At 50.3% G+C, this 23,973-nt stretch overlaps 1 protein-coding gene across 3 annotated transcripts in view; it reads left to right on the top strand.

Annotated features, from left to right (window-relative positions):
- The window catches only part of AP1B1 (adaptor related protein complex 1 subunit beta 1), a 46,193-nt gene that overhangs the window by 4,221 nt on the left and 17,999 nt on the right, over positions 1-23,973 (top strand). For all 3 annotated transcript variants that reach the window (XM_037153266.2, XM_037153264.2, XM_037153262.2), the window contains 9 exons: positions 10,356-10,418; positions 13,447-13,552; positions 16,463-16,598; positions 17,354-17,599; positions 18,381-18,571; positions 19,168-19,389; positions 22,017-22,137; positions 22,592-22,687; positions 23,673-23,788. In XM_037153266.2, coding sequence (XP_037009161.1) covers positions 10,382-10,418; positions 13,447-13,552; positions 16,463-16,598; positions 17,354-17,599; positions 18,381-18,571; positions 19,168-19,389; positions 22,017-22,137; positions 22,592-22,687; positions 23,673-23,788 — 1,271 coding nt within the window. In that variant the 5' untranslated portion in view covers positions 10,356-10,381. The remainder of the gene's footprint in view (positions 1-10,355; positions 10,419-13,446; positions 13,553-16,462; positions 16,599-17,353; positions 17,600-18,380; positions 18,572-19,167; positions 19,390-22,016; positions 22,138-22,591; positions 22,688-23,672; positions 23,789-23,973) is intronic.

Below are 23,973 nucleotides of genomic sequence, written 5' to 3'. Positions count from 1 at the left end.
ATGGATTCTGGACTCATTCTGAAAGCAGACCCTATAGGATTTGCTGATAGATTACATATGGGCTGTGAAAGAGAGAAAGAGTGTATTGTCAAGGGCAACTGAGTTTTTTGGCCTGTGAACCTGTTAAAGATGATGTTGGCAGTAACTAGGTAGTGAAGACTGCAGGATGAGGCATTTGCAGGTAGGGAGGAAGCGGGAGGTCAGTTTCTATCATGTGAAGTTTGAGCTGCCTATCAGCCATGTAGACATTCAAGTTCAGGTATTAATTAGGTAGTTCAGCTACATGAGCTGCTAGCTCAGGGAGAAGGTTGGGCCTGGGGATGTAAAGCTGTGAATTGTCAGCATGTAGAAGATGCGCGCAGCCCTGACACTGGCTGAGATTACTAAAGAGGTGGTGTAGAGGGAGAAGGGAAGAGGTAGCAGGTCAGAGCCCTGGAATACTCCAAAATCGAAGGAGGGAGAGAGAAGGAGGAATCAACAGAGGGAACCGAGAAGGAGCAGACATTGGGGTAAGAGGTAAAGCAGAGAGCATGGACTCCTGGGTCCAAGAGCAGAAAGTTTATCAAGGAGGAGGGAGCAGTCTGCTATGTCAAGTGCCAGTCACTGTGAGACTTATTAAACAGGATCACTCCATCTTCTGCGGCAGGATCTAACCAACTCTGGCATCAAAGACCATCTTTGAATCTCATCCTTCCTTGCCTTCAGCCAAGCAGGGGGTTTCACAGATTCCTGAACCTGCGTGCTTGTTTTGGCCTTGGATAAGTCACTCCTCTCTGTCTCTCTAATTCCTCCTTCTTAAATGGATTACCTTTTAAAGGAATTGAAGGAGCTATAAATTGCTTAGCACAGAGGCTGCACCCCAGCCAGTGTTGCTGGCGGTTTAGTTTTTCTCCATTCACTCCCCATTAGGCTGGCATCTCGTGGGTATTCTCCATGTCAGCCCCTCTTTCCAAATCTGACCGTCTCTTCATATTTAGGCAAGCCCTTCATCTAAGAGGGCTTCTGTCCACGTTCCACCAGTTTCAGACACCTCCTCCTCCGAGCATTGGTGACGATTACCAGGGAGGCATGAACACTCTGCTCTTCACCTGCTTCTTTTACCTGGCTGCTGGATCTCAGAACTAGGGCAAAAGGACTCTTCTTCGTCAGCTGTGTGCATGGGCCTGTGTGGAGCACAGCCCCCATCTCAGAGCTGATGGTGCTCCCTATACACCGTTTCCCACGCCGAATGGATGGATGGCTGCAAACCCCTGCAGATCTTCAGGAAGTGCCCCTGTGTATAGGCAGGGAAACTGAGATGTTCAGCTCTGTTCTGTAGTCTTTGGCCTCCTTGTCTTGATTAGTTTTTTTGCCCAGAACAAGCCCTTGTTACTTTTTTTTTCATGCCCAGAGGAACTTTTTTTTTTTTCTTCTCTTTTTCCCCCCTTCAAATTATAAGCGAAGGTTTCTTTAGAAAGCTACAGAGGTAGTAGAAGTGAGCCAGCTGGGCTGCGTGGGCTCAGGAGACAAGTTACAGAGGCAAAAGAAGGGCCCTCGGAGCTCAGGAGAGAGAAGGGTAAAGGCAGCGCACCTGGGGGCAAGGAAAGGGACAGAAAAGGCTCCGGAGGGAGAGGACCAGCTTTTCTTTCTCTTGACAGCCGATCTCTCCACACATTTCTGCTCATAGATAGTTGAGAACTGGCCCCTGATTCTGAAATTGGGTTCTAGAGACTCAGTGCTGATACAGTAACGTTTACCTGTGGCATTTGTCTGCCTCTAGTTTCTTTTTCATTTGAGGCTTTCATTGCCAATGGGTCTCAGGAGATTAATTTTTGACCAATCAATTTTCATCCAAATCCCAGGAGGCCCGTGCCTTGGCAAGCTCATCCAGACAGACTTTCTCTGGGCACGTTACCAAACTTGACGTTTCTGCTGGCCAAACTGGACAGACTGGTCCTAAAACAACCTGTCATTCAACATCTAAGGGACTCTGCAGGGATGTTTGGCGACATATTTTACATACCTTGTAGCCCGGAGTGTGTGTGTTCCTGCCAGGGCTTCATTCAGAGAGGAGGAACGGGACATGTGGGACCTCATTATGGGGCAAGGTTAGAGAGTGTTGGCACGGCCATTTTCCAGCTGTGTGACTCCAGAAAGACGCATGACCTCTCTGGGCTTCAGTGTCGTCCTCATCTGTAAACTTGTGATTTTATCAGTAATCTTAACATAGCATCCAGCCCATAATGCTCATCCGTTTGCCATTACTACTGTCGCTGCCGCCTTTGTTCTGAGTTTTATGCCAAGCCTGAAGAAGAGCAGCTTATTTTCTCAGAGTTATTGAGCCAACTTGAAAGAGCCTGTCTGTCTGAGTTTGGTGACTACACTGTCTCAGAGAGTAAGTCTGAAATCTGGTTTCCCTACTGCTGACTCACCTTTTAATTTTCAAGTTGGCCTTACCTGTTTTCCTGTCTGTAAAGTGACCTTGAGTACTTACCTGTGAGGACCTTTTTCTGTTTAAAAGGAAACTATTGGACCATTGGAGAGTGGCTAGTAGAATCGTCTTCTCTATTGAAATCTGAGCTTCATAGGGGCCGGGGCAGACTCCAGAGCATGACGTGGAACAGGGAGGTATTTGTGGAGTAAATCAACCTCTGCACTTGAGACAGACCTGAAGTGACAAAGCATGTGGCATGATCAAAGTTTGCCTTTTCTGTTCCACATGAGGAAACGGTGGCCCCATCCTAGCCCATTTTATTCTCTCTTCCAAGTTCGTCTTGACTGTCTTTGTGCTAACACGTGCCTTGGAACAGGTTTCTGAACAGGTATTCATCAGGCAAGGGTTTAACCGTGACAGTTGTCAACACTGAAGTTGGCAGCCACCAACGCAGACTTTCAGGGATCTGTTTTCTCTGCCCTAATATCCTTCAATTCAAAGATGGGTCTTGGCAGATGGATCAGACCTTGCCAAATATCTCGTAACCCTTTCCCTTTGCTAACATTCTCTGGCTGATCTCACACCAGCAGTTGTCTCCCTTGTGAACTTGCTGCCCATTCCCTGAGCGTGCAGTGTGCCCTGCTCCTGCTGCCAGCTTCGCGCTTCTCATCTGATTGCAGAGCATGGACTCTCCTGCCGTGAATCCCTGCCATGAATAGCCCTGGTTGCTGGCTGGCTGTTTGGGGAATTGCTTGACTTGTTACTGTTTTCCTTCCTGCTGGAGACCTAGTAAGGTTTGCTGGCCATGGCTGCATTCTGAATTTTTCTCTTTTGTCCTCTTGGAAACCTCTTTTGTCATGCTTCGAACGTGATCATACTCTGTTTCCGGAGGAATACTCATTGGTGAGGAAATGGGTTTGTCATAGAATGTGAGGTGTGGAAGGAGCTTTATCTGTCATGGAACAGATTGGTTTTCAAACTCTGTCTCATGGAACTATGGATTGTCTGAAGGGCCCCTGGTGAGGAAGGGGAGAGTAGAATGAGCTAGGCTAACAGTTTAAAAGCGAGGAGGGGCTCGACAAGCCATTAGTCTTGTTGAATTCTCTTGTTTGATAGTTGGTAAAAGTAAGGCCCCAGATGGAGGGACTTGCCTAGGATCACACAGCCGTTGGTAGCAAAGCCAGGTTTCCCGGCAGCCGTGTCAGCACTGGGCCAGCCTCGCCATGTTTGTTGCAAGTTGCCTGCAAAACCTTATGTTCCTGGTCTGCCCAGTCATCACTGTCTGGCGCTCCTCAGGGAGTCCTGTTGTCTTGATCTATTATGGGCCCTTTGTTTTACAGCTTCTCCGAAAACCCGTGTTTCCATTCATTTTGTCAGCAAACATTCAGTGAGCTCCTGGAATGTGCCAGGCATGGTGCCAGTCCCTGGGCTGACAGCCTTTGACAGGACAGACCTCGAGTTAGAGTCCTGGGGAGGGCTGTGGAGAAGTCCGCGACGGATGAGGCAAGCGTGGGGGAGGAGGCCTCTGCCCTCTTGGTCTAGAGGAGGCTGCTCTGGGGCAGCAGCGTTTGAGCTGAGACTGAGGGGTGAGCACAGGGAGTGGAGCTGTGGACAGACGTACCGTTGCTTTCTAAACTGTTGTATTTAGGAGAGATGATGCAGGCACGGGATAGAAAATTCCCGAGGTAGAAAAAAGTGAATGATGAATGGTCAGACTCTCACCCATCCCTTGGTAATCCAGCTTCCTTTCTGGAGGAAACCACTGTTAACTTTTTTTTGTTTAGCTTTTTAAAAAAGCTCATGCAATTGCAAACATAGTATTTATGTTTTATTAATATTCATATTTTTCTTTTCTAATAGAAATGGTAGTATACTACATATACTTTTGCATCTTGCTTTTTATCACTTAATATCTGAGAGAGTGTTATATACAACCACATATAGAACTGCCTCGTTCTTTTTCTTGGTTGCATAGTATTCTATATGTCTGTAGGCTATGCCATAATTTTTAAACCCATCCTCTATGGAAGGATGTTTAAGCTGTTCACAATATTTTGCTATTACAAAGGATGCTACACAAGTAACTATCTGCATAGTTTTGTACCTTCAGAATAAATTGCTAGAAGCAGAATTGCTGGGTCAAAGGCTTTGCAGTGTGGATAGCTGTTGCCAGATTGCTGTAGGATTTGTAGCAATTTGGATTCTCACCAGCATCATGTGAAGGTTTCTATTTCCCCACATCATCACCAACATGGAGTGGTGTCAGATTTCTGGGTCTTTACACGTCCAGTAGCAGAAAGATGGTATTTCATTATAGTTTCCATATCCATTTCTCTTATTATAAGAAAGCGTAATTGAACTTCATTTCTGTGAACAAGTCACATTCTTTGCCATTCTTCTATTTGTAATCACTTTATGTATATTAAGGAAAATAGGCTTTTGTCTGTGGTGTGGTGCAATTTCTTGTGGGTTTATCATGTCTTTGTTTTTTATTACGCTTTTGTCTGTGTAGGAAAGCTTGATTTTTTTATATAATTGAATTCATAGATCTTTTAAGACTTCCTGATTTTATGTCATACTCAGAAAGCCTTTATTTCCTCTGGGTTTTGCAGTGTTTTATTTTTGTTCTCCAGCATTGGGTTTTGTTTTGTTTTGTTTTGTTTTAATTAAAAAACAATTAATGCCTGGCCCTGGCTGGTGTGGCTCAGTGGGCTGAGTGCTGGACCACGACCCAAAGCATCTCCAGTTCAGTTCCCAGTCAGGGCACATGCCTGGGTTGCAGGCCAGGTCCCCAGCTGGGGGCATGTAAGAGGCAACCAGTCAGTGTCTCTCACACATCGATGTTTCTCTCCCTCTCTTTCTCCTTCCCTTCTTCTCTCTAAAAATGAATAAGTAAAATCGCTAAAAAAAATTAATGTCTGTATAATTTACATTAAGTGAAGTGCTCATCTCTTAAGTATACAGTTTGGTCGGTCTCCACATCCGGATACACACAGTTTCTGTCACCCCCTAGAGTTTGTATGTTTTTAAAAATTAATTAGAGAGGAAAGGAGAGAGAAACGCTGATATGAGAGAGAAGCCTCAATCTCTTGCCTTCCCTACATGCCTAGGGATGTGCCCTAACCGGGACTCGATCCTGTGACCTTTCGGTTAGGGGACGATGCTCCCACTAACTCAGCCACACTGGCCAGGGCACCACTAGAATCCTTCAGACCCCCTTCAAGTCAGTCCTTTCCATCTAGAAGCATCCATTGATCCGACTTCTGTCACCGTAGTTAGTTTTGCCTCTACTTTGTATTTGAGAACTTCCTGCAAATGGAACCCCACAATATTTACAGTGTTTGTGATTAGATTCTTCATGCTTTCATCCTCACAGTACCCCGTCAGAAGATGTACAGGATATCGGTGGAGCAGGAGGTGGTGATGTCCGTAGTTTCAGGAGGGGAAGTTGAATTACGGAGAAGTCAGCTGTAACTTAAATCCAGTACTCTCTTTGAAAAATTATTAGTTGTCATTATTAGCAATTTTGAGACCTGGAGAAAAGTTGAAATATATTTAGTCCTCGTTTTCTTAATGCATTTTTTTATAGATTTAAATTTATTTCATTAGCTTCAAACACAGAAAGATACTCTTTATCTCTGGTTCATAAAATTACACTTAGATATACCAAAACTTCCTTTTTTATGAAACTTAACCCTAACTCCAGTGGCTAAAATTCAAAAACAATCCAAAGTCTTTAACTGGGAATGTTTTTATGAGTTTTTTCCCCCTCTCCTTTTCTTCCTAGCACCTCATTTTTTACACTCTTAGATCATGTTACATGGGTCTGTGGGTGCCATGTCAGTGATGCTCATCAAGGACTTCTTTTATAACCCAAAAACATAAAACTACTCTATTTCAGATTTATTTCTCATTTCCTGTTTTTTAAGCCTAGTGGCAGGAGGAAGCAGGCATGTCAAATGATGGTTTTAAAAAAGTGAGATTAACAGGAACTGGTCCATGATTGTGGCATCAAAGCCGTCTTCCAAGGATGGGTGTGGGGAGGCAGACTTAAGGCAAGGGCAGTGGCAGTGGCTGCTGAAAGGCAAAACCAGGCCTTCCGGGTGTGCTCCTCTTTTACTTCGGACCGTGCCATTTCTTGAGCCATTCCTTGGCCTGTGCATACAGCAGTGAGGGGTGTTCTGGCCCAGAATGCTGCTTCTTAGCAAAAGTGATTTATTACACTGGCCAGAGCAGTTTCCGAACCAAAAATTCCTTCCAGTTACTGGTTTTTTTGGATTCACCCTGCCAATTTCAAAGATGGAATCCAAACCCTGAGCTTTTTCTTGCCCCAGTGGTCTGCCTACGTTCAGCTGTGGCTCAAGTCCCCAGTCACGTTCATCCAGGAATGCAGTCCTCCCCCTTCGGCCTCCATTGGTGGGGCGTGCCTTATGGCGACAGCGGAGCCATGCCCGCACAGTCTTTCCTGTGGCACCTCCAAGTCTGAGCTCCTTTAGGACTGAGTTGTAGGGGGTTTCCCATTCCTGCAGAGAGAACGAAATTATCTCTTGCACTGACATCCAGGAGGCAACTGCAGCAACCCCTCGATAGATCGACCGTGGCAGGTGATCTTTCCCAGTGAGGCGAGCGTTTGAGGTCTGGGTGGAGTGGCTTTGCAAAGGCGTTCCCCTTCTCCCCACCTCCTCACTCTCCTCTACTTTAATTTCCTGTATATAAAACAAATTCAGAGGGATACAGTTTCTGCATCACCAGTCCCATTGGGCCCTCTGCAGAGGGACATGTGAAACAGATACTGCAGAGAAGAGGCAGCCAGCGCACTGAGTGGCAGTTTAAGCTTGTGCGGACGGGGTTGCTTAGCGCCCGTGAGAGGGAGAGTGTCATCGAAAGCTCAGCACCTGTGGTGGTTTGCCTTGACAGACTGCAGTTCTTTTGCTTTTTTTATTCCCCCAATTGCTCACCCTTTTCTCCACCTGGGTGGTGACCTACAACATAGATTTGGCACCAACAGGTTATGTTCTGGGAACTCGGTGCCCCCCTCCCCCATTGTGTTGTGCCTGCGGATCAGGGGAAGGCCCCCCCGACAGCCTCCTTTGCTGGAGAAGGAAGAACCTCTGGGCAGTGCTGACGTGGACATCTGAGGTAGTTTTTCCTTTGTTCACTTTGATTTCCTTCTAGATTTAATGTTTAGAGGGGTTTGTATGTTACTTTCTGTGATTTTTTTTTTTTTTTTGCCTGTGGTTTTTAGCCCCTTTTGCCTTCATTGGTTCCTCTTCTTAGACTGAAGTGAACCCTGGGAAATGGGGAATGCTTCTGCTTTGGTTGCCTCTGCCAGTTCTGCTGGCAAGTCTGGGACTTCTCAGGCCATGCAGCCCTTTAGTTCATGATAGATAATCTCATTACCTTGTTTACCTGCTCATTCTCAGCTCCAGAAAGAATCTCTAGGTGGATGAGGTTTCTCTGAAAAAATGACTTTACGGGTGCTCAAAAGAAAATTGTTTTTAATGTAAGTAAAGTCCTGTAAGAAACAAGTGCCAAATAGTTATGTAACCGCTGTCAGAAGCAGCCTGAGGCTTTCTGGGGTTCCCAGTGGTCCCTTTCATTTCTTTCAACGACTGAACACTGGCCACATGCGGAGCCCTGGGCCAGGTGGGAGGAGGAGGGTGAGTGCAGCTGGGGACCAGATCGGGTGTGCCCTCCCTTTGTGGGTCTGCCCGCAGCCCCACCCCTTGCCACCGGGACTGGCAGTTCGAGTCCCCGCTGTGGACTGGCAGTGTCAGACACAGCAGTCTCTCCTCTTTTCCGCAGCTCCCATAGAAAAAGTGCTGTCATCCTTCTTCAGCCCTGCAAAGCAAAAGGAAAGAGAATTCTGTCTTTTTCTGTGTATCATGTTGTCAGCCAAGCCTTTGTTTCTTTATCTTAATGGGCTCCACAAAGGATTTAAGGCTGCCCCAGGGCAGCAGGTATTTGTTTCCCACTGATCACTGAGACAAAACTCTGTTTGCGCTTCATTCGGGGAGCAGCCCTGTTGCAGCCCTGCCGTAAGTATAAGCTCAGCCTGGAAAAATACAGCTGGGCTGAAAAGGAGCTTTGTTGGCCTTGTTTCCAGAGACTTTGAAGTGATCCTTGACCCCTCACACCCATCTGACCAGTGACTCTCTCTCCCGACATGGTGATGAAAGATGTTAATGGGTTACGTGTTTGAGCCTCTTCCATGGAGGCAACAGAAGGGACAAAGGGAGTGAGTTTTCTGCATTCAAACGTCTGTTCTGGGAGGGGAGGTTGTGTGGGGTTTTTACCACGTGAAACTACAGGTGGGACCGGAAGGTTACATTGGGAAGTCTCATGCGTTGTGAATCAAGGCCTTAGCCACTCCCAGGGCTCTGTCCGCCCTCTCAGTCGGGGAAGCAGGTTCCGTCATCGGTAGAGCACAGGTGCTGAGCTCAGGTGGACCTAATGTGGTCTTCTAGTCCAGCCACGTCCCAGCCATGTGACCTTGGGAAAGTTTTTTATCATCTCCGAGCCTCAGTTTTCTCATCTGTAAAACTGAGGTTAAAGGCAGTTACCTTTTTGGTAGGATTAAATGAGATAATGTGTGTAAAGCCCCCAGCTGCCTGTTATGGGGCCTCGGTTAGTGAGAGCTTCTTAATAAATGTTAGAACACTCTCAGAAGCCTCGGCCATGTATCCAGGGCACTGGGCTCCTTCCCATGTAGCTTCTTCCATCTGTTGACCAAGAGGAACTAGGGAGGTTAGGTGCCCAGTCAATGTTTGCTGAGTGAAGGACCTGGGTACTTTCTTCGTCCTGTCGCCTTAGAACAGCACTCTGCACCGTACATTTTACACGAGGCTATCCCCAGAGATGCTTTGAGAAAATGCCATCCTCACTGGGCAATGCTATAGAGCCTGCAGTGCAGGGATTCTAACCCTCTCTGCAGGCGAATAGTACATATCACTGATAGAGAAACTTGGAAAAGTTGGGGAGAGAATAAATCTCCTTAGCTTTTTAAACATGGCATGTTCAAGCTCATTTGACTTGTTAGGGCAATGATAGTGCTTCTGTAAGGCTGTGGTGAGGCTTCGATGAGTTAATACAGGCGGAGCTCGGAGAACACTGTGGGCAGAGTGAGCACCACGAAGGGGCCGCTAAGCCATGATTATTAGATGCTTTTGTAATCTGTAGACTCTTTCAAAGAGTCTTTACCTAGTCCCTTATTAATGGGCATTTAAGTCGACCTTCCCAACTGCAGGAGAGGACCAGTCTTTGGTCAAAGGTATACAAGTAGTTGAGCTCCCCTGCTAGAACCTCCAAATAAGCTCTCAAAACATGTGATAGATCTGCCCTGGCTGGTGTGGGTCAGTGGATTGAAACCAAAGGGTTGCTAGTTCATTCCCAGTCAGGGCACATGCCTGGTTGTGGGCCAAGTCCCCAGTAGGGGGTGCATGAGAGGCAACCACACATTGATGTTTTTTTCCCTCTCTCCCTCCCTTCCCCTCTCTAAAAATAAATAAATAAATAAACAAATAAATAAATAAATAAATAAATAAATAATTTTTAGTGTGATATATTCTTCAGAATTATTCTCTAAAATCTGATCAGCCATTATCTAACTGTTCATTTGCCCAGTAAAGAGATAAGAAGCTATATTGGCGGTGGAGGTGGGGAGGGGAGGTAGGAGAGGTTATAGGGGGATAATGGTGGAAGGAGACTGGACTTGGGGTGGTGAACACACAGTACAATATACAGATGATGTGTTGTGCCATTGTACACCTGAAACCTATATAATTTTATTGACCCGTGTCACCCCAGTTGGTTCCATTAAAAGACAGGAACTGTGTTCCCACACCACACGTATGTTGGATCCTCCTCTCCTCTCCCTCCCATGCTCTGTGACTGAGAATGGAATGGACACAACCAAAAGTCACCCCTCTCTCCTGTCTTGCAGAGTCTGGCCACAGATAAGGGACCAAAATGACGGACTCAAAATATTTCACCACAACCAAGAAAGGTACAGTTTGTTTCACTGTGGGGTCTTGTCCTACTTTTTGCCGCCCAAGCCTCCTGCTTGCTCCCTGCAGGGGTGGGGAGTGGCGGTAGCGGGTGTGCAGACCTGGAATCAAGTGGTGGGAATTACCCAGAGTACCTTTTAACCCTGTGGATCCAGAAAACCAAACTGCTGATGGCGTAAGAAATTAACCACTCTTTTTAGAATTCAGGAAGGGGAAACCATTAGCTCAAAGTATGGAGGAAAAAAAGCCCTTTTTTGTTCCCCATGGCTTAAAATTGTTAAATATGATTTTTTTTCTGGATAAAAGAAGGCACACAGTGCTGTCAGCAGCCCCATAACAATATGTGTGTGTCTGGTCCTTATCCTTAGGCACATGTTTTATGTGGTTGAAGTCACGGTTTATATCCTGTTTTTCATTTCACATTATCGTAAACATTTCCCCACGGGTCTGACAACTCAGACCTAGTCTGCCGAGTTGCTGTGCTGGAGTTTGCGCAGCCTGTCTCACTTATGTTGCTGCATATTGTGGTTGTTTCTGCTTTTCGGGAAGTAGAGGCGATGTAGCAGCTGACAAATATGCTTTGACCCTGTAAGCATCTCCTGACTGGCCCTTCCTTCCTCCCTCCTTCCTTCCAAGTGATACTGACACACGCCTGCTGACCAGATGAAAAGAGCCGAGCCAGGACACGAAGGCTGCCGTGCTCGGGCATTTCATTTATGGGCTCAGCCAGTTTTTATTGAACACCTTCCATGTGCGTTAGAGGAGACAGACAGACTGAACTGGCTTTGCCTGTGGTTGAGCAGAGAGGACAGTTTATTAAGTAGTGATGAATCTAAAGGACTGGGGCTGCTCTGATAAGGGAGTGTTGCAGGCTGTGGGAGGGCCCCGGGTGGGCCTAGCTAGATAAACGGGGTTTGGGGAAGGGGGGGGGAGCTGCTCTGCCCGCGGTGCACTCAGGGAAAGAAAGCATTTGGGCACAAGTCACTGAGATGTGTGATGGCAGGTTGGAAAGGTGCAGGGTTCGGTGACACAGAGCCTGCTGGGCCAGGCCGGAGCGGGTACCATAGTGCTGAGTGTGTTGGGGTATCTGTCAGTTGTGGGGTTTTCCGTGGGTTTTCTTTTGAGGACAATGTCTACAGAGAGATAGATCCAGATTTGGCATCAGTGAGGGTTTTAAGCAAGGGAAGGTCCAAGCCAGATTCTAATAAAAGATCGAAGGGAGTGAAGCTAGGAGGAGGCAGGGAGACCAGTACCGCAGCTCTAACGAGATGCAGATGATGGCGCCTGAGCTGGGGGGTGGCAGTGGGGGGGAGGGATCAGATGCCTCATATGTGATTGAGGAGGTAGGCTTGGTGACTGAGGAAGGAGACATTCAGATCTCAAGTTCACCTCATCAGCCTTCTTAGGGCCAAGGTGACTCGGGCCTAGACCCATCAATTGATGGTCAGTTGTACTGTAACTGGACAAAGGTTTCAAGCAAAATAGGGACAACCTTGCAGCAGGGCCCAGGGTCAAAGTCATCATGGTCTGCTGGATTCCACAGCTTGGAGACAGGGCCCCTCCGTACCACAGTCTCTTGGAGGAGAACGGTATGGGTTCCTGCAGCCCTACAGAGCCATGAATTTTAATTGCAAGGTCTGCAGATTCTTCCTGGCTCTGTTGAGCAATATCCTCAGTGTTGGCCTTGCCCTTGACTGTGCTGTGTGTTTGTTCTTAACCTTGTTTGCGAGTTCTTTGACAAACACCACGTTGTTCAGTCATGATAAAAACCTGCTAAGTTTTCTTTTTCTCACTGCAAATCCATCTACAGCTTTCTTAGCACTTTAGCTCCACGTGATAGTCTGCTTCACTCCCATCCCAAGTAACTTGAGAGGGAAGCCTGGGATTCTTATTTCTTCAGAAGAGATAGCCAAGACAGAGGGTCATGTGGCAAATTAATAATGGTAGTGGCCACCCATGATGCAGGCCACTGAGTGCCAGGCACTGAAATGAGTGGTTCACATCTGAGTGTTAAATGAGAGAATTCAGTGCCCCTGTCCTGGCAGAGAGTAGAGACTGGAAAACAGGCCCAGAGAAGCAGAGTGCGCTGGGTCAGTCTGAGCGCGTGAGCTTTGGAGCCAGCCCAGCTGGTTTTGAATCTTGGCCCCTCCTCTGACTACCTATGTGTCCTTGGGCAAGTTACCGAACTTCTTACAGCCTCCATTTGCTCATTTGTAACATGGGGAGATGCAGAGTTGCAAGGATGAATGAAATGAGGGAAAGTGTGGGAATAAGTTAGTGTGGCACTTGGCTTAGAGAAAAGCTCAGGAAATGTCGTCGGCTTCCGCTTTGAGAGCCAGAGGCCTATCACTCCCAAGTCTGCCCTTTCAACCTTTTACGAGGGTTATCGGGGTCCTGACTCCCTCTTCATGGCAGGGCCCCAAACAACCCTGCTTCCTCATTTGCTTTTTCCAGATCATCAGGTTCTGAAGAACAGTTTATTGAGTGTTAGAGAGAGCCCCTGCAGGGCAGCTGAATTCCCATTTTCAGAGCTGAGCAACCACTTGTGGCTCAGGAAGTGAAACCCTGAGTGAGCTGTTTTAACTGGAGGTTCTAAGAAAACAGGAAAGGCCAAGTGTGGGAATTGGGGAGATCCTACCCTTTCCCCTCAAACCTCAAGTCCCCAGATTCCATGATAGACTACCTTGAGGGTTTCGGGTAAGGGTGGCCGAGGTGGGCTGTGCTTCGCTCTGTATGTTTTTATCCATCTGGCTGAGCAGAACTTGCCTTCCTGCTATTTGTTTACCCCGGAACCCTTGTAACTTCCACGTGTCCTCCCTCTCTCAATCCGGTGTGAGCTCTGAGCTCTCATCTTGGTAGTTGTTTCTCTTTGAGCCTGCCCCACCTGAGGCCAGGGGTCTACAGCTGCCCCCAGCTGGCAGCATGGAGTGTCCTACCTGCCTCCCTCCTGTTCTTTTGGAAGTCGGGGATGGGGAACTGTCCCCTGGCAGGAGGGCTTGGATCACTCATGCCTGCCTCCTTTTTCAGGGGAGATCTTCGAGCTGAAGGCAGAGCTCAACAGCGACAAGAAGGAGAAAAAGAAGGAGGCGGTGAAGAAAGTGATTGCATCAATGACAGTGGGCAAGGATGTCAGGTGTGTAGAAGCAGGCCGAGTGGCAGCTGAGTCCAGTTCTCTGCTCTAGGGCATCCCTAGGGTCCCGAGTCTTTCCTTATCCAGCTCCCTTCACGAACCTCCTTTCCAAACAGGGGACTTTATCTTTAAAGGGGTCATGAGCTCAAATGTTGATGGGGTCAGAGGGTAATGGAGTGAGTGAAGTGGACTAGGCTGAAAAGGGAGCAAGTGATGAAGCGGCTGTGGCCTGAGCCCTGTCAGGAACTCCAACTGGGCAGGAGAATGAACCCAGTGTGGCCAGGTCTCCTGGTTTTCCAAAAGAATGCAGAGTTGGAGTTTTCATTTTAAATCTCCCTGCTTTTGATTGCCAGGTGACAGTGAACAAACACTGCCCACATAAAACTTGCAGATCGAATTTGTCGGATTTGGTGCCAGTTTGCACCCTCTGGTGTGCATCTGATTGCCTGAGCCGAGCATGTAGTTCTACTGCCGCAGCTTTGATCATGCTTTTCTCCTGCCCGGAAGGCCCCTTCCCCCTTTCTGTGTACCCAGTTTATCTTTCCATGTTTTGAAATCCATCCAAGGGCTCCCTGTGCCTTTCTCATCAGCCCAGCCTGCTGCCCTGCACACAGAGCATCTTCTCCATGTTCTTGACTATTCTCCTCTTATGTGTACTTGTGGTTACCTGCCCACCACACTGTAAAGTCTCCAAGGGTAGGGACTGGATTTTGCAACAGCTTAACAACTTAAGAGTCTGCAGAACACTATCAGATATTTTCCCAGCAGTTTCTTACAATTCATATATTCTAGGTAATGATGTTTCTACTGTCGAAGAAACCAGATAAAGAAGGAGTACAGTGACTGCCCAATGATCACATGGTTAATGGCAGGACTAGGACTCATGCCTAGCCCTTCTGAAACCCAAATCCAGGTCTTTTGCCCGTGCCCTCTCCTCTGTGCCCTCATGGTGCCCAGCCCTGGGCTTCATAGGCCTGGGTGCTGACATGGGGCAGCTGCCCCCTTCAGGTCCCACAGCAGGATCACACTGCCCCAGACTTTGCCAGGGACTGCCCTGCCCCCTTGTCACCCTCAGCAAGCCCTGCCTGACAGTGCCACAGGGGAAACAGTCCTTCTGAGGGACCTGCCGCACTGAAGAGAGGGTGGTAAAGGGACTGGGCGTCTGCTGGAAAACTGGCCTCCTTCCATATCAGATTCCGTCCAGCAGAAAACCACTCTCCTTCAACGAGAACACCAGTGTCACCTCCACACAGAGGAAGGCTCTTTGTTCTACGACTCAAGTGATCTCGCTGTGCCGGTGTGATGGGCCCAGAAGAGCAAGTGGGCTCCTCAGCTGTTTCTGCCTTCCCTTCCCCCCTTTCTTCCTGGTGTGTTGTCTTCCAAGGTGATCGATCATCTTCCAAGGCAATCAGTCTGTTTCAGCACCGACTGGTCTCCTGCCCGTTGGGCGCAGGAAATTCACTTTGATCTCTTAAGTCTCTGTGTTATACCATGTCCTTACCCATAAAAGTCACAGCACTTGAGAAGGGAGGTGATGATCCCAGAGACAGAAAATGGATCTCTAATCATATTTCATATCTCAAGGGGCCTGAGACTCTGGGCCTGTGGGTACCACGTTGGAAGGGGTTCACCCAGAATAACAGCAGTCCTAAACACGGGCGTTGGAGTCCTCAGGCAGATCGTTTGTCATCTGTGAGCCTCATGTTGTCTTCCATAGAGTGGGGACAATCCCCTGGCTTCTTGGGGCTGTTAAATGAGATCAAGTACACATGTAAAGCTCTTAGTGCTAAGCCTTGTATATAGCACATGCTCTGTACATGCTGAGCTAGTTTTTATTTTACTTTATTATTTTTTAAGATTTTATTTATTTATCCCTGACTGGTGTGGCTCAGTGGACTGAGTGCAAGCCTGTGAACCAAAGGGTCACTGGTTGGATTCCCAGTCGGGGCACATGCCTGGATTGCAGACCAGGTCCCCAGTAGGGGGCATGCAAGAAGCAACCACGCATTGATGTTTCCCTCTCTCTCTCCCTCCTTTCCCCCTCTCTAAAAATAAATAAAAGATTTTTTAAAAGATTTTATTTATTTATTCTTAGAGGGAAAAGGATGGAGAGAAACATCAGTGTGCAGGAAAAACATTGATTGGTTGCCTCTGGCATGCCCACAACCAGGGGCCCGGGCTGCAACCCAGACATGTGCCCTGAACAGGAATCAAACTGGTGACCTTTCAGTTTGGGAGACAACACCCAACCCACCAAGCCACACCAGTCAGGGCCTGAGCTGGTTTTTAGTGGGCACCTGAGCTGCCACCTTGTGGTGAGAACAACATGGCCCATCTCTGCTTCCCTACAACCCTCTGAACTGGTAGCCTACCATAAGGGGCCACGTTAAGTATCAGAGAAGGAAAAACAGTCATTTTCATTTACTTAGCACCTGCCAGATGTCAAGGTGCATCCATCGGGATGGGTACCTTAAGTGTGTTGTCTTCTCTCATTGTCACAAGGGCCAGGTGAGACAGCGTTTTGTTGAACCTTTCTTGCAAACAAGGAAACTGAGACTTGGGGTAGGGAAGGGGGTGAAGGAATTTTCCCGACTTCAGACAGCGAACTAGAGGCAGACCTGGGTGTTAGCCAGGTCTGATGGACTCCAGAGCTCATGTTCAAATCCTGGGAAGAGAACAGAGGACTACTTTTTTTGCTTTTAAAATCTCCCTTTGAAATTCCATTTCTACAAATAGGTGTTCGTGGTAACACAGCATAGTTGATGTCCTGTCTCCCTTTTACTAGGCGGTCCTGTTATCTTTTCTTCACTCCTATTCATTGTTCCCCTGCAGCCCCTGCTCCCATTAGCTGCCTGAAAATCTTCTTCTTCCTTTCTTGGCCTTCCCCACACTGATGCCATTTTGACCTTCCAGTGCCCTCTTCCCCGATGTGGTGAACTGTATGCAGACGGACAACCTGGAGCTGAAGAAGCTTGTGTACCTGTACTTGATGAACTATGCCAAGAGTCAGCCAGACATGGCCATCATGGCTGTCAACACCTTTGTGAAGGTGAGCAGGAGCTCGGCATGAGGGGTGTGTGGGTGCTCACGGCTCCATCTCCTGGGGTGAGGCACTGTGGCCATGGGCCGAGATACTCAGGCTCCTTTTCAGGCTTTCTGACTCCTAGCCAGAGGGCTTCATCTTCCAGCAGAGGGCTCCCACTCTCTGGAAAATCTGGTGGTGCAGACCCTGCTAACACATTCCATGTGAAGGTGCACGAAGCCTGTCCATGCCTGAGTGCCACTGGAGTGAGCCACGGCCTGTGTGCTTTACCAGGGCAGGATTCACAAGTGTCGGAGAGCTTCTGTGTTTCCCTTCTGGACTTTGCTCCCTTCTGCATTTTCTGTCCTCCAGAGTAAGGAACAAGCAGGCACTTGAATGTCAGCTCCATGCCCTTTTAGAGCCTTGGCTCCCCCATCTGCAGCGATGCCGATGTGGGCATATGAGGAGTTCTGTGTCCCAGTGGAAAGATCTAAGGTTGTGGTACTGAACACATGTGGGTTTGAATCACAGCTCCGCCCTGTGACTGGGTGCTCTCCTGGGAGCCTCAGCTGCCTCACCTGTGAAACAGGAAGAGTCTTGAGTCCCTGCTCTGAGAATCAGAGGAATGCAGCACAAAGGCCCAGCACGGTGTCTGGCATGTGCTCGGTGCCCACACGTGGCACTTTTGATGCTGTAGGCCACATTTGGTGGGAGGTCCCATAGCAACCGTCTGATGTTGCTTAGCCCACCCCTGTCCCCGGCCAATGGCTGGTTCCCCTCAGGACTGTGAGGACCCCAATCCCCTGATCCGGGCCCTGGCCGTGAGGACTATGGGCTGCATCCGCGTTGACAAGATCACAGAGTACCTGTGCGAGCCGCTCCGGAAGTGCCTGAAGGATGAGGACCCGTACGTTCGCAAGACCGCAGCTGTATGCGTGGCCAAGCTTCATGACATCAATGCCCAGCTCGTGGAGGACCAGGGCTTCCTGGATACACTTAAAGATCTCATCTCAGACTCTAACCCCATGGTAAGCTGCTGCCACTCACTGCCATCTCCACCACCCCCAGGGTTGCTTGGGAAAGCCTTCGCTTGACCCTCACCAGACAGGCCCCAGTTCCTGGGAGTCAGCCTTGCTGGGTGGGGCCGTTGTTTTTGTGTCTGTAGTGGTTTGGGCACCACCTTTGGGGACAGCTAGACCTGGACTCCTTTCTTTGTGCCCTCTGTAACAAGCTGTGTGACTTTGGGCAAACTGCCTAACCTTCCATATCCCTCTTCATCAGTAAGCTGGATCTGATTCTGTGTGGTTGGCAGGAGTGCTGTGAGGCTTAAGCTATGAAGGTAATATGTTTGGTATAGCCAGGCACACAGTGAGTCTGCAGCCAAGACTAGTGCCTTCCTTCCAGTCACTGCCATTGTCACTGCCTTCTCACCAAGATTGTCTGTGAGCTCTGAACGTGAGATACTGCTCCCTTTACCCACATAGAGGCCCCGCTGGAAGTAAGCTGTTGTTGCTGGTAGATGGGAGCTGTGTATAAAGCAGCTGGTTGTGCTTTCTCTGGCCAGGCACCTTGAGCAAGATCTTTCCTTTGTTTCCCCTCTTCTTTCTTCTTCAATGGCAAGTGCACTTATTTTAGTTCCGGTTTACAGAGGAGTCAGTAGAGTGAGGGGGCCTTTGAGCTGCAGACCCTGCCCATCAGGTCATTTTTCTCAGGATATGCACCCTCTGACTGGCTAGCATCACTGGCCCCACTGCCCCCTGGCCTGTGAGCAGTGCCCCCAGCTTCTGCCCCTTTCACCCTCTCAACCAGGTGGTGGCAAATGCAGTAGCTGCCCTCTCGGAGATTGCCGAGTCTCACCCCAGCAGCAACCTCCTCGACCTGAACCCCCAGTCCATTAACAAGCTGCTGACAGCCCTGAACGAGTGCACCGAGTGGGGCCAGATCTTCATCCTGGACTGCCTGGCCAACTACACGCCCAAGGATGACCGGGAGGCCCAGAGGTGAGCAAGCTGCCCCTTGCTTGCTGGGCCAGTGGGGGCTAGTCCCCAGTGGGGCTCTAACCGTGAGCTCGGCCTCAAGCCTCTCGTGGGCCCCTTCCCAGGGCCTTGTCCCACAGACCATCCTCAGACACACCTCAGGGGAGGCCAGGGCCAGGCTGTCAGTGGTGGCCTGCAGGTAGTTGGCTCACGGATCAACGTGGGCAAGGACAGGAGCCAGGACCTGACCTGGGAGCTGACAGAGACCCTGGGCACCTCGGGTTGAGTGCAGGAGGCGGATGGCATCGGAGCCACTATTTGCTGGAAGGGAGGGAGTTGGCATCTATCAAATATTAGCTGCGTGTGCCGGGCACTGTGCTGGCACTTTACATGCGTTGTCTCACTTAAGCCCCAGCAACTCTGTGAGGTCGGCATCATCATCTCCATTTTCTAGGTGAGGAAACTGGGGCTTAGTGTTTTTCACACACTTGGGGGCAGTTTACAAGTAGCAAAATGAGCATCTAGATCTTCCACTACAAAAAAACGTGCTATGTTGATAACTAAAAGCAGGTGTTCCCCTTGTCCGTCTCTCCTCTTTGCCCCCTCGCAACGGACCTCAGCATCTGTGAGCGGGTCACCCCCAGGCTCTCCCACGCCAACTCCGCTGTGGTGCTGTCCGCAGTGAAGGTGCTGATGAAGTTTATGGAGATGTTGTCCAAGGACCTGGACTACTACGGCACGCTGCTCAAGAAGCTGGCCCCGCCCCTCGTCACGCTGCTGTCGGCGGAGCCTGAGCTGCAGTACGTGGCCCTGCGCAACATCAACCTCATCGTGCAGAAAAGGTACCAGGCCCGCCGCACACGTGCCGTGTGTGCTCCTGGGGGCTCTGCTGAGGGGGACGGGGCTCTGAAGGGGCACTGGTGTGTCCCCTTGCAGGAAGTCTCGATAGCTTACACAGGTGCTCAGCCAAGGACAGCTTTGTCCTCCAGGGGACATTTGACAACATCTAGAGACATCTTTGGTTGTCACAGCTGGGGGTCCTACTGGCGTCCAGGGGGTAGAGGCCAGGGATGCTGCTTAACGTCCTGCAACGCATGGAGCAGGGACCTGTTTCGTCCGTAATGTCAGTAGTGCTGAAGTTGAGAACCCCGGGCCTAGCTTAACCAGTAGCAGGCCAGGTGAGGGCTAGCATGGATCTTCTCAACCACAGGCAATGGATGGCTCTACAGCCCACAGAGCCCTCTGGTGTAAGATTTTATGTGCGTACATGCATTTTTCCTGGGGACAGGGTCTGTTGCTCTAGTCAGATTCCCTGAGGTTGGAGACTCTAGGGCAGGGGTGTCAAACTCACTTTCACCAGGGGCCACATTAGCCTCATGCTTGCCCTCAAAGGGCCCAGTGTATTTTTAAGTCCTTAACAATTAGGGAGTAGTTACATTTATACAGTCCTAAACTTATTTTGGCTTTGAAGGCAACCTCAAGGCTGATGTGGTGCCAGTGAAAATGAGTTCGACACTCCTGCTCTAGGTGGTGAGGCGCTATGGACTGTGCGTCAGCCTCAGGGCCCAGGGAGGGGTATGTCCAAGCCGCTCAGAATGCCGTGCAACCTGTTGTGTCCTCCCCAGTGGAAACCATTGTGGCAGGAAGCCACTGAGGGAAAGTGCCTGATGCCTACAGTGGGTGAGGCTGAAAAGCAATCAGGAGCGCCAGTTCCAGGGGCCTGAAGCAGAAAGGGCTTTCCGGAGTGATGCAGTGAGGGAGCCTAGCAGCTCTGCAGAGCAGGGCTCGGCCCTGGAGTTCTGTAGCCTTTTTGGTCAGGCAGCTTCCTCAGCGTGTGCGACAGCTGCCCTGTTGGTGAGAGTGGGGCTGCGTGGAGAACAGGGGCCTGGCAGACATTCTCTCTTGGAAGACAGCATAAGCTCCTTGTCATTGTAGCATCAGTCTGCTTCTTAGGACACTCTTGGGGGCCCAGAGATATCAGTGGAATTGGGACATTGGTGCAGGTTTGGGAATTAAATATGGGACAGCTCTCTGAGTGCCTGGACAAAGGGGGAGACGGGGAGACAGGGAGTCACGGCTGCACGGCGTAGTGACCAGTGGGCCCTGATCAGCACAAAGGACTCGCCGCTGGCTGTATTTAATGTGGCAAATCTCTTCAGAAGTTGACTGCCTTGCCAGGGCACCACCTGGCTCGGTCCTGACGAGCGGTTGGGCAGCTTCGCGGAGTGCTGACTGCAGAAATCACTTCTTCTGCTGCTCCCCAGCTCGGGATCCTGCCTCCCCACAGGCACGATGGAGGCTCTTTGCTTTTCAAGGACCTCCCTGCTGCCTGCACAGCAGCATGAAGTACCCAGGGTCCCTCCTTTCTCCTATGCTGTGTCTTCTCCCTCCTTCACTGTCTGCTCTCACTGCTTTGCCTTTCTCCTTTCTGTTCTGGGAAGGGTCTAGGAGTGGGAGTAGGGGGTGGTGACCCTCATCTTGCTCCCATCCTTGTTAGCACTAAGTGTAACGTGGTGCAGGCCTCTCCACCTCTCAGCTTTCCTCATCTAAGAAAAATGTGGGTGGTGCCAGAGCAGCAGGACACTCACGGGTGAGAGCAATGACGCCGCCTTCTCTGAGGCAGGACTTGGTCAGGCCAGCTGCTTCACAGCAGCCCTGGTACGTGGGGGTCTGTGTCAGGGTCCCGGGATCACCCCACGTTCAGAGATTCACGTGGGACTCGTGAGAGTCAGCATGTAGTTGTGCTTACGGCTAAGATTTATTATCAGCGTTGTGAGGATGCATAGCTGAGTCCTAAGGGAGAGACACAGACGGAGTCTGAAGGAGTCCTCCCTTCCACAGGGCCTGCCCTCTCATATAGCACACGCCTCCCTGCCTGGGGGTGCCTATTTGAGACTCCAGTAGGTAGCCTTTGCCTGACGCCCCCTGAAATTCCAGATTCCCAGAACGAAAGCAGGTGTTGAGCATAGACCATGTTGTTTATACAGACGGTCTGGGCACAGCTAATCACCTTTATCGGGAATGGTGAGAACACTCCCAAAGGCCGAGTTCGAGGACTCCAGGTCTTTCTAAAACTGGAGACTCAGGTCTGCAGTGGTAACACTTTCTGGCACAGTGTCATGCCCACGTCGTGGTGAGGAAGCAGGGGCCTGAGTCACAAGCTGGGATTGGAACCAGGCCTGATCCCCGAGCCCATTGCCTGATACCTGCTGCCTCTCAGATACGAACCGCCTCTTGCTTATATTCCCTCCTGCCGCCCCGGGATGTGGTTCGACACACCATGGCCGGTCAGGACTTTGCCCAAGTCCGTCAGTGGGCCCAGGAGCGGGCAGCCACAGCAGTGACTGCCTTCGTGGATGTCAGGCTCCCCTCACACCCCAGAAGTGTCCCCGCAAATGTGCAAGAAGAGGTTTCTCACAGGGCTTATGACTTGCTTTTTGCTCTTCGGGCACCCCTGCCCCGCCACCAGGCCTGAGATCCTTAAGCACGAGATGAAAGTCTTCTTCGTGAAATACAATGACCCCATCTATGTGAAGCTGGAGAAGCTGGACATCATGATCCGCCTGGCCTCCCAGGCCAACATCGCCCAGGTCAGCAGAGGGTGGCGGCTGGGGGTATGGGCTCCGGTGGTGGGTGGCAGCACCACCAATGAGCTGTGGCCCCTGGACAGGCTGCTTGGTCTCACCGTTAAGTTTATCCGAGAAGAGTGCTTGGCACAGGACACGGGGCTCTGTGAGCAAGCACGCAGCACATGTTTAGTGATAAAGAATCTGGTCTCCCCATTATCACGTACCCATCCACTGAAAAGTGGCAGTCAGGCGGATATGTCGGCTCACCTACACGAGGGCTGCCCAGCCCCACCGGTTAGTGGGGCTTTCCTCTTGGGGTCCCTGACAGTTTTCTTCCTGCTTTGGGCCTTTCACCTTTAACAAGAGGCAGAACCTCATCCTTCTAGGGGCCTGTGTACCCCCACTGCCCAGGAGTATTCCAGGTGGTTGCCCCACTAGATCCCCTCCAATCCCATCTTCTCTTTTTGGGCCACAGGTCTTGGCAGAACTCAAAGAGTATGCCACCGAGGTGGATGTAGACTTTGTACGGAAGGCCGTGCGAGCCATTGGCCGCTGCGCCATCAAAGTGGAGGTAAGGCTGCAACTCTGTCCTCAGCTGGGGGAGGGGCAGGCAGAGGGGAAGGCAGCTGAAACCAGAAAACCAGCTTGATTCTAGCAGAATCTGCCAGCTTCTTGTCCAGAAAGGCCTGAGGGTCACTGCTAGAGTCCCCAAGGCACCTGTTGTGCAGGTTAGGTGGGGCTCACTCTCCTGCTGTGATCTCCTTCAGGCCTTGGAGCTGTTGCAGACGAAATGAACCCCTGGTAACCGTGGGTTCTCCTGCAGCGTTAGCGAAGGCGGTGGGGCATTCCCAGCTGGCGGTGGAGACGTAGCTTTCAGTTCATGGAACTTTGGATCAGGGGCTATGCCTGTCAAAGGTTTTGGCAAGTGTCACGATTCAGCTGTCCATGTGTCCCTTTTTCCAAGCTCCCAAGGGCTCTACAAAATATGACCTGACATTTTATTTGTCCCATTCTCTGCCGATGGAGATGCTCTTTAACCACGGAGCTCACTTTCCCCAAACGGGTCCACGGGAGGCTAGGGGACTCTGGGACAGCCCGTCACCCCAACCCATTATGGCATTCTTCCATTGGCGCCTGTGATGGCATCCTGAGAAATCCCTCTCACAAGAGGCAGGGGGTGGGTCCACCTAGGCTTTCCTAAGCATTTTGGTCGTGGGAGACCTTTGGGAAACAAGAAGAAGCGAGGCAAGGTCGGGCTGGAGTGCGGTCACTCTGCCCTCGGGGCTTGGCCTGGAGGAGCTCCAAGGACTGTCCGCCTCCTCAGAAGCTCCACTGGCCTTCTCCTCAGTCTGATTCTGTCTCCCTGTGTCCCTGCTGTCCTGACGCCTTCATTTGGTACTCATTCTTTTACCTGTGGTCTGGGGTCACTTCTGTTCTTCCCCTGTGACAAGGAAGGTAGGCAAGGCGTGACTGCACCCTCGGCCTAAGCACAGTTTCTAGAAGTTCTTCTGGAAACAGGCACAAGGCCCCGCCCACACCCCCCTCCTCCCACACAGCAGTCCGCGGAGCGCTGCGTGAGCACGCTGCTCGACCTCATCCAGACCAAGGTGAACTACGTGGTCCAGGAAGCCATCGTGGTCATTAAGGACATCTTCCGCAAGTACCCAAACAAGTGCGTGCCCGTCCCTCCCGGCGAGGCTCTCGTGACTCTTCCAGGGACAGGGCTGATGGGCGGGAAAAGCAAAGAGGAGCCTCTCCCGTCTTCCCTACTTCTCTGCCACAGACAGCACTCTCAGAAGAAACCCTTGGTTTCTTCTTATTTCTCCTGAGCTGTCCCTCCTCTGCTCCCCAGACCAA

This window comes from Artibeus jamaicensis, unplaced genomic scaffold, assembly GCF_021234435.1.
Source record: "Artibeus jamaicensis isolate MK-2021 breed Jamaican fruit bat unplaced genomic scaffold, CSHL_Jam_final contig_525, whole genome shotgun sequence".
Lineage (NCBI taxonomy): Eukaryota > Metazoa > Chordata > Mammalia > Chiroptera > Phyllostomidae > Artibeus > Artibeus jamaicensis.
This window is presented reverse-complemented; position numbering and strand designations above follow the sequence as displayed.